The sequence below is a fragment of the Eschrichtius robustus genome, chromosome 14 (genome assembly GCF_028021215.1).
Source record: "Eschrichtius robustus isolate mEscRob2 chromosome 14, mEscRob2.pri, whole genome shotgun sequence".
NCBI classification, from domain to species: Eukaryota; Metazoa; Chordata; class Mammalia; order Artiodactyla; family Eschrichtiidae; genus Eschrichtius; species Eschrichtius robustus.
Window position 1 is genome coordinate 26,820,475 of NC_090837.1, and position 12,563 is coordinate 26,833,037.

The following is a 12,563-nucleotide window of genomic DNA, read 5'->3' on the forward strand; positions in this document are numbered from 1 at the left end:
GACCTGACCACCTACTGTGTGCAGTCTCAGGCCAAAAAGCCTCAGGCTTGCGCTACCCTGACCACCTCTTGGGGCTGCAGAGAGCCTGTGGGACTGCACAGCCCCTGGGGGGCGTGGCACGAGGAAGGCACCACCAGGGGAACTTTATTCATTCTCCTGCCGTTGTCTGTACAGAAGAGGTTATGGGTCCCTCTGGTGGGGCGTGGACTCTGCGCTGCCAGGGTCATTCTCTGAGTCATCTTTCGGTCTGGGCACAGGCTGGAACTTGAGCAGGACAGGCGGGGTGAAGATGGAGGCCTTCACAGATGGGGATAGCATCTCCTCGGTGCTGGCAGAACCACTACAGGCTGAGGTCCTGTTCAGGAGACATGCAAGACATGGGTCCATGAGGGGGACACGGCACACAGGGCCATCAGAGGAACACACGACAAAACCCAGGCTGTGGGATGGCTCTCAATACATTCCTGCTGCTGGAAATCCCTCCCATGGATGTTTGCTCAAGGCTGTTCATTGCAGCAATGTTTGTGATTGTGTAAACCTGGAGACAATCCAAACATCCATCAGGGAACAGCTAAAACAACCATGGTACAGGCATGCAGTGGACTATTCCGCAGCTGTTTAAGGAACGAAGTTGGTCTGTACATCCCAGCAAGTAAAGACACCCCAATGGTACAGTAATGGAAAGAACAAGTTGCTGAGAAGTACGTGCAGTATGATCCTGATTTGATTTTAAAAATTAACCAATGTATTCGGACTCATATTTCATGTATTCATTTCTATATTGTGACCTTTTTTCCATAGAGTATGTTGTGCTTTTGTAAACTTTTAGAAAACAATTTAAAATGACCCATTTTGGGGGATAGTGCCAAGACAGCACAGCTCACTTAGAAAGCAATACATAACAGGAGGCTAAAAATTGTCCCCATTAATGAAATATTTCAACAAGCAAGGGTAGTTGAGTAAACGATGCTCCATCCACACAATGGGGTGGGTATTCTGCATCTGTGATTACTGGTGAATTTCTAGGTTTTTTTTTTTTTAAATATTGGTTAAGAATTAATTTATTAATTAATTTATTTTTTGGCTGTGTTGGGTCCTCATTTCTGTGCGAGGGCTTCCTCCAGTTGCAGCAAGCGGGGGCCACTCCTCATCGCGGTGCGCGGGCCTCTCACTATCGTGGCCTCTCTTGTTGCGGAGCACAGGCTCCAGAGACGCGCAGGCTCAGTAGTTGTGGCGCACGGGCTTAGTTGCTCCGCAGCATGTGGGATCTTCCCAGACCAGGGCTCGAACCCGTGTCCCCTGCATTGGCAGGCAGATTCTCAACCACTGCGCCACCAGGGAAGCCCGAATTTCTAGGTATTTTTAATGACAGGGAAGCAACATGTTCCAGAACTGGCTGCAAAGCTGCTCACAGGACGCTCCTGATTACGTAACAAACTACTACCTGTGCACATACACTCGTGTCCATGGGGAACACCTACAGTGAAACAGGGATATGTGCCAACAGTGGTTATTTCTGACCTTGGGAGTGAGAGCGATTGGTCTTTTTTGGGTAGTTTTCAAACTGTCTACAGTAACTAGATCCTGTTTTAGAATCTGAAAAATGGTAGTGCTTTTGAAAACTGTTCCTACCCTTTCCCTTGTAATTTCACTTCTGGAAATTCATCTGAGATTCAGGGACAGCTTAGCACATAAAGATAGCGATGCCAGGGAATTCCCTGGCGGTCCAGTGGTTAGGACTCCGCATCTCACTGCCAAGGGCCCAGGCTCAATCCCTGGTCAGGGAACTAAGATCCCACATGCTGTGCAGCAGGGCCAAAACAAACAAACAAACAAGAAACCAAAACCAAACAAACAAAACCCCCAGAAGCAACAGGTGCAAGAAGGGCTTGCTGACCTTCACCCATTTTCTTCCTGGAAGTGGGAGATAACCTATTTATGCCCATCCACCACATACATAGACACAAACGCACGCACACACACAAGCTGAGTGAGGGTACCGCACATGCTGGACGTCTGTCACATGGCCAAGGAAGCTGGTACTCAAAAGGCTGTCAAGAAGTGGACAGCTCCCCAGGGCTTTAATGTTAAGTGCCAAAGGCAAGATTTTAAATTGGCATTGTCTGATTGAATCATAACTTTATTAAACCATGCCTAGAAAAAGCCAGAAGATCTCCCGACAGATCTTTCTGGGGTGAGGAAAGTGTGCTAAAATTAATTGTGGTGATGCGTTCATAACTGTGAATATACCAAAGACCTGTGGTGACCTGGCCCCACTGTGGCCCCGCTGTTCTCGAGGCCCTGACGGTGCTCAATGCTTTACTGCTAAGCTTGGCTTTGTCACCTCATCACTGGCCACCCCCTGCTCTGTCACTGAAGGCAGTCAGTCACCTTCACGCCTCTTCACTCCGCCTCCTTCTACCTGAGAGCCTCTTGCTTCCACTTAGACACAATTCATGGGTCTACACGTTCGTGTGTAATCACGCTGAACATTTTAATTTCTGCATAGTATTCCATAATGATGTGAATGCACATTTGAGCTGTTTGTTTCCAGTCTCGCTCTTTCTAACTGACGCTGCCATAAACATTTTTATACACAATCGTTTTTTCTTTCCCTCAATCCTCTCCTTGGGGCCAGGTTCCAGGATGAAAAATACTAGACTGAAGAATTTGAGAACTGGCATGGCTCCTGATATGTTTTGACAGATTGCCTTTCGACAGGACTAAGCCTTAATTTTTGTGCTTAAAAGGAGACCATCGAGGACTTCCCTGGTGGCACAGTGGTTAAGAATCCGCCTGCCAATGCAGGGGACACGGGTTCGATCCCTGGTCCGGGAAGATCCCACATGCCGTGGAGCAACTAAGCCCATGCACCAAAACTACTGAGCCTGCACTCTAGAGCCTGTGAACCACAACTACTGAGCCTGCGTGCCTAGAGCCTGTGCTCTGCAACAAGAGAAGCCACCACAATGAGGACATGCACCACAACAAAGAGTAGCTCACCACAACTAGAGAAAGCCCGTGTGCAGCAACGAATACCCAACGCAGCCAAAAATAAATTAATTAATTAAATTAGAAAAGAAAGAAGAAATTAAAAAGAAGAAGAAATGCAGTACTGACACATGCTACAACATGGGTGAACTTTGCAAATGTTATGCTAACTGAGAAAAGCCAGTCACAAAAGACCAATTTATGGTATGGTTTCATTTATATAAAATGTCCAGAACTGACAAACCTATAGCGACAGAAAGTAGGTTAGTGGTTGCCTAGGGCTGAGAGAGAGGCAGGGCCGAAAAGGCAGAGCACAGAGGACTTTCAGGGCAGGGAAACTATTCCGTACAACACTGTAATAGTGGACACGTGTCATTATACATTTGTCCAAAACCATAAGATGCACGTCACCAGGAATGACCCTAATGTGAACCACGGACTTTACATAATGACACGTCAATGTAGGTCATAGTTTGTATTAAAGGTCCCACTCTCTGGCGGATGTTGATCGTGGGGGAGGCTGTGGGGGGAGGGCAGAGGGATATGGAACTCTCTGTACTTTCAGCTCAGTTTTACTGTAAACCCTAAACTACTCTAAAACATAAAATCTATTTGAAAATTTTAAAAAGAATGAGTGCTGCTACAACATGGATGAACCACAAAAACATTAACCAACTGAAAGGAGCCACATACAAAGACCACATATCTTATGATACCATTTATAGCAAACGTCCAGTACAAGCAAATCTATAGAGACAGAAAGTGCTGAAGAGGGGAGAGTGGAAGAGTGAGGGCTATGGGTTTCTGGGGTGAGGAAAGTGTGCTAAAATTAATTGTGGTGATGCATTCATAACTGTGAATATACCAAAGACCATAGAATTGTGTGTTTATTTATTTATTTATTTAATCTTTTTTAGCCACACCATGCAGCTTGTGGGATCTTAGTTCCCCAATCAGGGATGGAACCTGGGCCCCCTGCAGTGGAAGCACGGAGTCCTAACCACTGGACTGCCAGGGAAGTCCCAGGAATTGTATATGTTAAATGGGTGAATTATACCATGTGTATAATACCTCAATAAAGCTGTTTAAAAAAAAAAAGTCATCTGATGCAATGAAGCAGCCAATCTAAACACTCAATGACGTGGGAAATACTTGACAAAAACGGTAATAAAAAACCCATATTCAGTAAATCCCTGCTTTGCAAAACACGCATGTAGATAAAGCACGGGGCTGCCCACAGCTGATTGAATCGTTCCCTTCTGTTGGCCTCTGGGCTGTCTGTTTCTGGTTTCCCACCATCACCAACACTAGGAAGGGGGAGCAACTTTCCAGCACCCCTGATGACATTAGGGTCCCTCCTGGAAGCGGGAGCAACCATCACACTGAATATCCTTCCAGCCCTCATGCATGCTGCTCAGAGGCCAGATGGTTCGGGGGCACACTTACCAGGGGAAGCCACGGCAGTGGAGATTGTGCGCATTGTTCCTGGCCAAGTACGAGAACTGGAAGCCTCCAGGATTGAGGACCAAGGGGGTCAGATCGACTACGCGGCTGCAAGACAGGGCGGGGCAGGGGACACACTCAGCTCTGGGCTCCTCCGGGGCGGGGGGTGCCTCCCCAGCCTCGGGGGGCACGGGGGCTCCGTACACAGGCAGACCTCTGAGCCCTGACTCCTCCCCGGGACCAGGAGGGGAAGGACCACTCAGGATTGCGGGATGGATCCACTACGAGAGGGGAGGGAATCACAGCCCAGCTGGCACACAGCAGGCTCCCCCAAACCCTCCCGTCTCATTTGCCTCGGGCCCGGGATAAATCCTCCCACCTCTTCGGGTTCGATGACAGGCCAGTCCAGTTCAGTTTTGCTTCAGACCTTGAAACTTCCAATTGCTCCATCTGCAGCAAACAAAAGAAACTTTAGGACAAGGGTGGGATCCTCATCGTGAAGAGAAACACGTTCTCCAAGAACTATGAGAACGATGTGCCTTCCAGTCAATCAGCAAACACATCAGGCTCATCCTCGGTGCCACCTGGAGCTTGGTGTTAGGGGGATGGGGCCCAGCATGGGGGCTGGGAGCCAACAGAGGAGATCCCAGCCTCGCCTGGGGGACAGCTGACGGATAAGCGGGAGTAAGGAAGGGTAGGCGAGTCGGAAGGGCACTGCAGAGGCACTTAGAGGGCAGCCTGGAGAATGACACCCACGGGGAGAGGCAGGCTTCAGGCATCCCCTGGGAGCCCCGGGATGGCGCCGAGTGCACTGAGGCCAGGCAGGCGGAGCCCTGTGCCTCCCCCAGCCCGACTCTGTGAGCAGAGCCGCCCCCTTTCATCTATCTACTGCTGCCTGCAGAGAAAGTTCTGGGAACCACTGCTGTGGGCCCGGGCATCACTGGGGTGCTTCTGAGCGGGGGGTTAGAGGCTGCCCCTCCCAGGGCCACTGACCGACGTGCTGGGCAGCGGAGGGAAGGGGCCAAAGACCCTGGGAAGAGTGTAGACAGGGGTTGATGGGGCCACCATGGAGGCCATGGTGGTGGCAGGCGGTGGCAGCAGGGTTGGTGGCAGGCACGGGGAGGTCGACCGGTCCCGTAAGAGGATGGGTTCTGGTTTCTTCGGTTTTGGCTTGCTTCTCTTCTTCTTGGCATCTGGGACAGAAGGTGTCGGTGAGTACCTACCCCAAGGCCCGAACAGGTTAGGGGGGCGCCAAACACAGGCCCTCCAACAAGGAGGGAGGCATGCCCACAAAGGGCACCACTACTGACGGGCACGAACATGCGCCACCTCACTGGCCCCAAAACCGCCCCACAGGGAAACAGTACTTTTGTCTCTATCTCACGAGCGGAGCGAGAAGCTCGAACTATACAAGGCCCAGGCAGGAGCCACGCCGGGCTGTCTGCCTTCCAGGGCAGAATCTCACAGGAAGTGATGGAGTGTCACAACCAAGGAGGGCTGGGCTTGGCCCGAGCAGGTTGGCCTGCCACCCACCCTCCCAGGCATGGCACAAAGCCCCGGAGTCTGCCAGCACCCCAGTGGGGTGTCCAGTCCCCAGAGAGTGAGCCCACCGACTACACGCAGCCCCGGGTCATCCTGGGGGTGCGCAAAGGGTGCACGGGGAGGAAGTCTTGCAGGGGTGGGCTCGGGGAGGAACCTAGGGCCTGCACCTCCTCCTTCCTGTTCTGATGAGTCTGGGTCTTTCTACTGTTCAAAGCTAGGTCCCACCAGCAAAGTAGGAGTTAACAAGCCCCTCCTGCAGCCCCTCAGACGGCTCACCTAGAGTGAGATAAGCACTGCCAGGGAGCACTGGCTGGAGGCTGAAAGCCTGCCCTGAGTCTCAGTCCAGCTCCACCACACCTGCGTGGTCTACACATGCCGGACAACCTCCCCGGGCCTCCATTTCCTCTTCTGTAAAACAGGGATAAATAACACCACACCAACATCTTGGGACGCCGCAGTAAGAGCTACACATGCTGTGGGTCCAGCTGTTTGATGAAATGGTGCCGTGGGACCCCTCCCCCGGGTGAGCTGGGCCCCCCGATGTGAGGCGAGACAAAGAAGCCCAACACCACCATCCACCCCTGAACACAGACACTCCCAAGGACCAAATCCAAACCTCATCAAGACTTTAGAACGACCATCCAAGAAACAGGCAGAGGAGGAAGAGCAAACACATCAGCGGACCCAGACAACAGATACAAACCCATCGAGTGGGTCCCCCAAAGGACAACACAGTTCTTTAGTCCATAGCATCGGGGAAAGCTGAGGGTATCCCGCATCAAAAGGAACTTCAAAAGACAGGCCAGAATCCCCACCTGCCACCCTGTGTGGCCACTAATGAGGCCGCCTCTCATTCCACTCTCGCGGGGCCCGGGGTGTACACGAATTTGCCTCCCACCCAAACAGTGTGCGGGCCTCGCCGGGTCCTGATTGACAGACCAAGAGTAGATAGCCTTCTGTGGACCACTGGGGAGGTGTGAGTCAGGTCAGCCAGGCCGCTCAAGCCCAGCGCGGATGGAGCCTCACCCTGGGAGTAGAAGTACACGCGGTGGATGCGCCTCCTGAGCTGCTCCAGGCGCTGGTGCATCTCCAGGGCGCCCATGCTGTTGCAACAGTTCAGCTCCCCCTGGACGGCACACAAGACCTTGGCCTGCGACGACAGCGGGAGAGGCAGGGAGGAGGAAGCCGGACGCGTGAGCCGCCTGGCCGGGGCCACCTCCTTAAAGACCCCTCCCAGCAGCTCAAGCAGGGCGGACACCGGCGCCCCCGCCCCCACCTCGGAACCCCGGAGCCCCGCCCTCCCGGGCCCGCACCCAGAGAAAGGACAGGAGCCCGCGCCGCTCGCACTCCGCCTGCTTGCCCTTGCGCACCACCCTCTCGGCCAGCGCCGGGTTGCGGTCGAGGCTGCGGAAGAGAAGGCGCAGCGCGCGCTCAGTGTAGGTCGCCGCCTGCCTCTCGAAGTCCTCCTCGGAGATGAGCTGGCAGAAGGTCACACTCTGGGGGAACTCGCTGTCGAACTCGTCCAGAACGTCCATTCTCGAGGGCTTCGGCTGCCCGGCTGCCTGGGGGCGGAGCGGCCGTCGGGGCGGGACCCCGGGGGTCCGGACGCGCCCACTCCACCCGCCCCAGGAGGGGAGGAGGGAGACCCCCGAGGGCCAGAGCTCGGGTCACCATCCAGGCGGGGCCACCGGGGTCCGGGCGCGCCCACCCCACCCGCCCAGGTCAGGGAGAGGAGGGGTCGGCCCCAGAGGGCCAGGCCCAGGGACGCACCGCTGTCCCCCTCCCGCCGCGCCGACACAGGCTCTCTCCGCGCGCGCCGCCCCACGGACAGCCCCGGCCAGTCTCAGGAGACCGCGGGCCAATCCGCGCGAGACGGCCACACGTGACAATGCCCGCCGCTCTGCGCATGCGCCCTCACGCTTCGACGGGGTGGACGGCGGGACACAGCTACACTTCGCGGAGGCCCATACCCCGGGGTCCCGCCCGTGGCCACGCCAATTCTCACTTCTTTAAGGCCCTCAGCCCCCGGCAGGACTCCAGTACCTCCCATCCTGGCTGCTCCCCTCCTCCTCACCGTCTGTAGACAAGGCCCCAGGAGTTCTTTCTGCCCCCAACTCCTCTAGCCCCGGACTTTTCACGCTCTTCTGACTTCCTGTCCCGCTTCTGTCCTGTCTCCTCTCCTCATGAGGGTCCTGTCTTCACCATACCTTCTTGGACATCTTACCCACTTCTTAGTCCCAACCCAGAACTAACTTAACTAACCCCAAGTCCCTTGACTTACAGACCCACATCTAAGTGTCCCCGGGGGACGTTTCCTGGGCATCTCACGCTCAGCACATCCGGATTGGCACGCAGCTTCTTCCCTCCCACCCGGAAATCTGCTTCTCTTTTCCCTCTCCTACTTGGTCAGTGGCCGACCCCACCATCCACCCCAGCCGCTGATGAGGGGGTGCACCCTGGACTGCTTAGTTCAGGTCCCCTCCTAACCCTCCCCCACCTCCATCAGCCCTGTGACCCATGGAGCGCACCTGAGATTTTTTCACCTCCTACCACCAAACGGCCAGCCCCAGCTCTCCCCAACACAGGAGGTGGCATTCACCTCCTCTTGCTTTGATGTCACAGATCAAGATGGACACAACCAAGGAGGGAGAAGGTCTGGCCTGTGCATCTCGCCTACAGGTGCAGGCAGACTCAGAAACACCTGCATCCAAATCTCTGCCACCATTCTGCCACCTGCCCCGGGCAGGTGGCCCCCGATGTGAGGCGGGGCCCATATGACTTACAAAATCAGATTTGACTTTAAAATACATAGTAGGTACCTTTTTAAAAACAGGACAAGCATCCTCTGGGAGGTCAGGCAGACCCCTGATTAACACCCCCATCATGTTATGCTTATAATACTTTACACTTTTTTTGTTTATTTGGATTTTTAAAGTGTATTGTGCCAGGCACTGCCAAGAAAGAAAAAACTACATGCTCCCTGCCTTCAGGGGCTCCCCGTTTAAAGAGGGTTTCAGCCACAGGGAGAAAAATGTGATCTAACATGCTCTGGTGGAGGAACATTGGATGTCTTGGAGCCCAGGGAAGGCTTCCCATAGGAGGGGACATTTGAGCAGAGCCCTGAGTTCACAAGCCTCTCCCAGCAAGGGCAGGAGACAGCTGCATGGGGGTCTTTGGCCAATGGGTACAGAATCTGCACGAGAGCAAGAGGTGGCCACCTCCAGCCATGGGCCTAAGTCAGGTGACCTTGGGATGGAGGAACCTCAAGGGGTCAGGCCTAGGAGACAGAGGAGCATGTGTCATTTCCCCTCATCCTCCCCGGGATGCCAGGGCTTCTACGCCCAGGGAGGGGGTGAAGCCAGGGTCCCTCTGTGCTCAACCATTGGTGAGGGGTACTCCCAAATGCCCATCCGAGACCTGGGCCTCCTCTCAAGGAGACAGGCTTGAGTGGCTGTCACTGGGCACATCAAAATCTTTTGTGTCTGGTCCTGATGCTGGAGGTGACCCTGCAAGCACGCCTGGGGCCAGGCTTCTTGGCAGTTGGGCTCCACTCCCCCCGATTCCAGTTGTGAGGGTGGGCATGCCAGGCACCTCACAGTCTCTCCTGCAGGCTCAGGGCAGCACATGTCCCTGTAAGAGAACAAGTGGGCATGGTTGGAGGGCGTGAGCTGCAGGCTTTGTATCCCGAGTCCACTGTCCGCCCAGCTAGTGCTGCTCCTGCTGAGAACCCAGGAGAACATTCTCTCCAGAGCTTGGCCCTCCCCAGGCCTTCCAGGAGGGCTGGGCCCAGGGCACCTCCACGTAGTCAAGGTTGTTGAGCTGGCTCTGGGCCAGGCCCGGGCAGACCCTCTGTGCAAAGCAATGGGCCTCTTTCTCCACAGGGCCCTGACCAAACCTCGAGCCCTCTGGCTTACCTGGGAGCTGATTGTAAAGATCCTCTTCAAACCATAGCTCTTCTGAGTCGGAGGCCTCTGCCCCTTCCCCCCGTCCAGCCATGACCCAGATGGACAGGTTGGCGGAGGACCCCCCAGCTCTGCCCTCACCTGATCCTCCGATGGAGAGTCCAGACCAGCTCTGCACCGGCGCCTTACTGCTGGTTAGTGGAGTGAGGCAGCAAGACTCCCCCCCACCCCCCAGGCACTGTGGGTGGTGGGCTGGGCCTGACCGATGCCCTTTCATCATTGCACTGCTTCCCAGTGGCCCACAGTAGTGCAACAGGGAAAGAGTGTCAGGCAGGCCTGCCAGTGCCTCTCCCAGTGGTAGGTGGGGATCTGAAACCTGGAATGCAGGCCCACTGGGGCCTGGGGCGGGGCCTCTGCCTGGGGAAAGGGTGCCCTCTGACCCCAGAGGCCCAGGCCTGGCCAGGATCTCAAGTTTCCATGGAGAAGGGACCGGAGCTGGGCAAGGGGGAGGGGAGGGCCTGCAGGTCCAGGGGCCAGGCCTGGGGAGGGAAAGTGGCAGTGTCGGGGAAGGGGTCCCCAAGGCTGGTCCCAGATGCTTTGACAATATCATTGCACTGCTCCTCAAAACACAGTAGTGCAACCTCGTCAGAGCACCTGCGGCCAGCAGGAGGGAGCCCCACCACCCCCAATACACGCAGAGCGGGAAGCTCAACCGTGGGTGGGTGGGGCTAGGGGCCCATTCCTAGACAGCAGGGCGGGGAGGGGATTTCAGCGGGGCTGCGGTCCTCGGAGTCCTCAAGACCCCAGAGGGGCCGGACCCTCCCCAGCACCCTCCAGATTGCCGTGGGGTTGCGACCCCAGACTGAGGGGCAGCTCCACACCCTGAGCGGGAGCGCGCCCGGGAAAGGGCGCACACACAAAGGAAAGGGGCCCGCGCTCCACCGCGGTCCGAAACCCACTCGCGCCTGCGGCGGGAGTGGATATAGCCCGACGACCCTGCGCCCTCCCGCGGCCTGAGGCTCCGGGAGAAGAAGGGTGGTCCCACTCCGGGCCGACGCGCCCCTGCCGGCTCAGGCCCCCATCCTTGGCCCCAGGATCCTGGCCCCCAAGTTGGGCTCCGCATTCTGTCCCAACAGATTCCCTGCCCGGCAGCCCAGAGCGGAGAAGAGGAATGGGGAGCTTCCCGCCCCTCTGGGGTCCCCTGCCCGGAGGGGGCGCCCGGGGTCTGGGCTGCGCCCCTCCACACCGCCCGCCGGGTAGGGCCGCCCTTCCCGCGCCCCCACCTCAGACCCAGCTACTCACGCGGCGGGACGCCCTTCCCGCCCCGGGCAGGGCCAGGACTCGGGAGGTTGCGGGGAGAGGTCCCGGCGGCCGTCAGCCCGCGCTGCCCCCCAGGACCACCCCGCACCTCGTGGCGCCCTCCCGCCGCCGGCTCCATCTTTAACTCGCTGACAGGCGGCGGCCCAGCCCCCGGCTCCTTAGCATAGCGCCGCGCTCATTGGCCGGCGCCGGCGGGGGCTTCGCCTTCTGCACGACCATTGGCTGAGGCCGGAGAGATTTCAAAATAGCCTGCGGGCCCGGATTGGCCCGGCGCGGGCAGAGGCTGAGGCTCCGCGGTTTTAACAATGAGTTCTACAAACACTTTCTCCCCATTCATAACTTATCAAAGGGAACTTTGCCCGCCTTTTCGCAGCTCTAGTCTCGGTGAGTTTTCTCGCCGCGCGGGCGTGCGCTCTTGGAAGCCCAGTGGGGGGCGCCGGCCGCGCGGCCAAGCCCTCTGGGGAGGGGGCTACGACCGGAGGAAAATGTCCGGACCCGCGGTCAAGCCTGCACCAGCCGGGCCACAGGCTGCCCCGTTTTGCAAACTGAAATTGCTCCCTGTGCCTCTCGGATGGCATGTTCGGCTGCGGTGGGCTTCCTGGCTGGGGTAGCCACCTCCCCACCCAACCCCACCGCATCGCCCGACTTGACCCAAATGAGATTTGTCTGAAGCCCAAGGTTGGGCCTGGGCTGCGGGACCCGGTCTTGGAGCCCCTGGAGGCTTGTGGATCTGTGGGAGGCAGGGGGAAGGGGGCGTCGCTTGGGTCCCTGCGTGACTGAGGATAAGCATTCATTAAATGCTTCCGCAGGGCTGATGACCCGGAAGGATGTACACCGCCCGCCTGGCCCTCATAGAGCTGCAGTGTGTGTCGGAGCGGGTGGTGCTTAGGCTACTGTGCATCTGGGCCCCCTCCTCTTTTATTCTCTCAGTCCAGTGGCTGAGAGCAAATGTTTTGGAGGCAGGCAGAGCTGGGTTTGAATCTTTAGCAACCTCGGTTGCCTCCTCTGCAAAATTAGGGTGACAATTGAATGTGCTATGCTTCATAGGGTTGTTACCAGGAGCAAATGAGATGCTCTGTAAATCGTTGGCCCAGTGCCTGGCACTTAGTTTTCAATAAATGAGAGCTCGGCTGCTGCTGCGGTTTTAATTTTTGGTCTTGTACTGCATTCTGCCTGCAGCCCTCTCACCCGCTCCCACAGCTTTGGCCTTGATTTCCCAAGGATTCTTACATGCTGTGTACTGTCGGAGTCTGCTCTTAATTAACACTCCTCACTTTTGTATGTGTGGTGGTAGGGAGGTAACAGAGGCAGAAGTGGGCTCTTACAGCCCAGAGGGGCCAGGGGTGGACCAGAGGAGTGCCCCTT

General features: G+C 56.6%; 1 protein-coding gene across 2 annotated transcripts; it reads right to left on the reverse strand.

Moving 5' to 3' along the window:
• Positions 1 to 126: 126 nt before the first annotated feature.
• Positions 127 to 7,773, reverse strand: LOC137776331 (uncharacterized). Of its 2 annotated transcripts, none has more exons than XM_068562718.1 (6): positions 7,347 to 7,773; positions 7,003 to 7,126; positions 5,428 to 5,627; positions 4,814 to 4,884; positions 4,438 to 4,542; positions 127 to 355 (listed from the first exon to the last, which is right to left on the reverse strand). In XM_068562718.1, the coding sequence occupies exons 1-6, from the start codon at positions 7,509 to 7,511 to the stop codon at positions 181 to 183; spliced, it is 840 nt and encodes a 279-aa protein (XP_068418819.1). In that variant the 5' UTR covers positions 7,512 to 7,773; the 3' UTR covers positions 127 to 180. The 2 variants fall into 2 exon arrangements, with proteins under 2 accessions (XP_068418819.1, XP_068418818.1); XM_068562717.1 differs by having other exon boundaries at positions 7,290 to 7,773.
• Between the last annotated feature and the right edge of the window lie 4,790 nt (positions 7,774 to 12,563).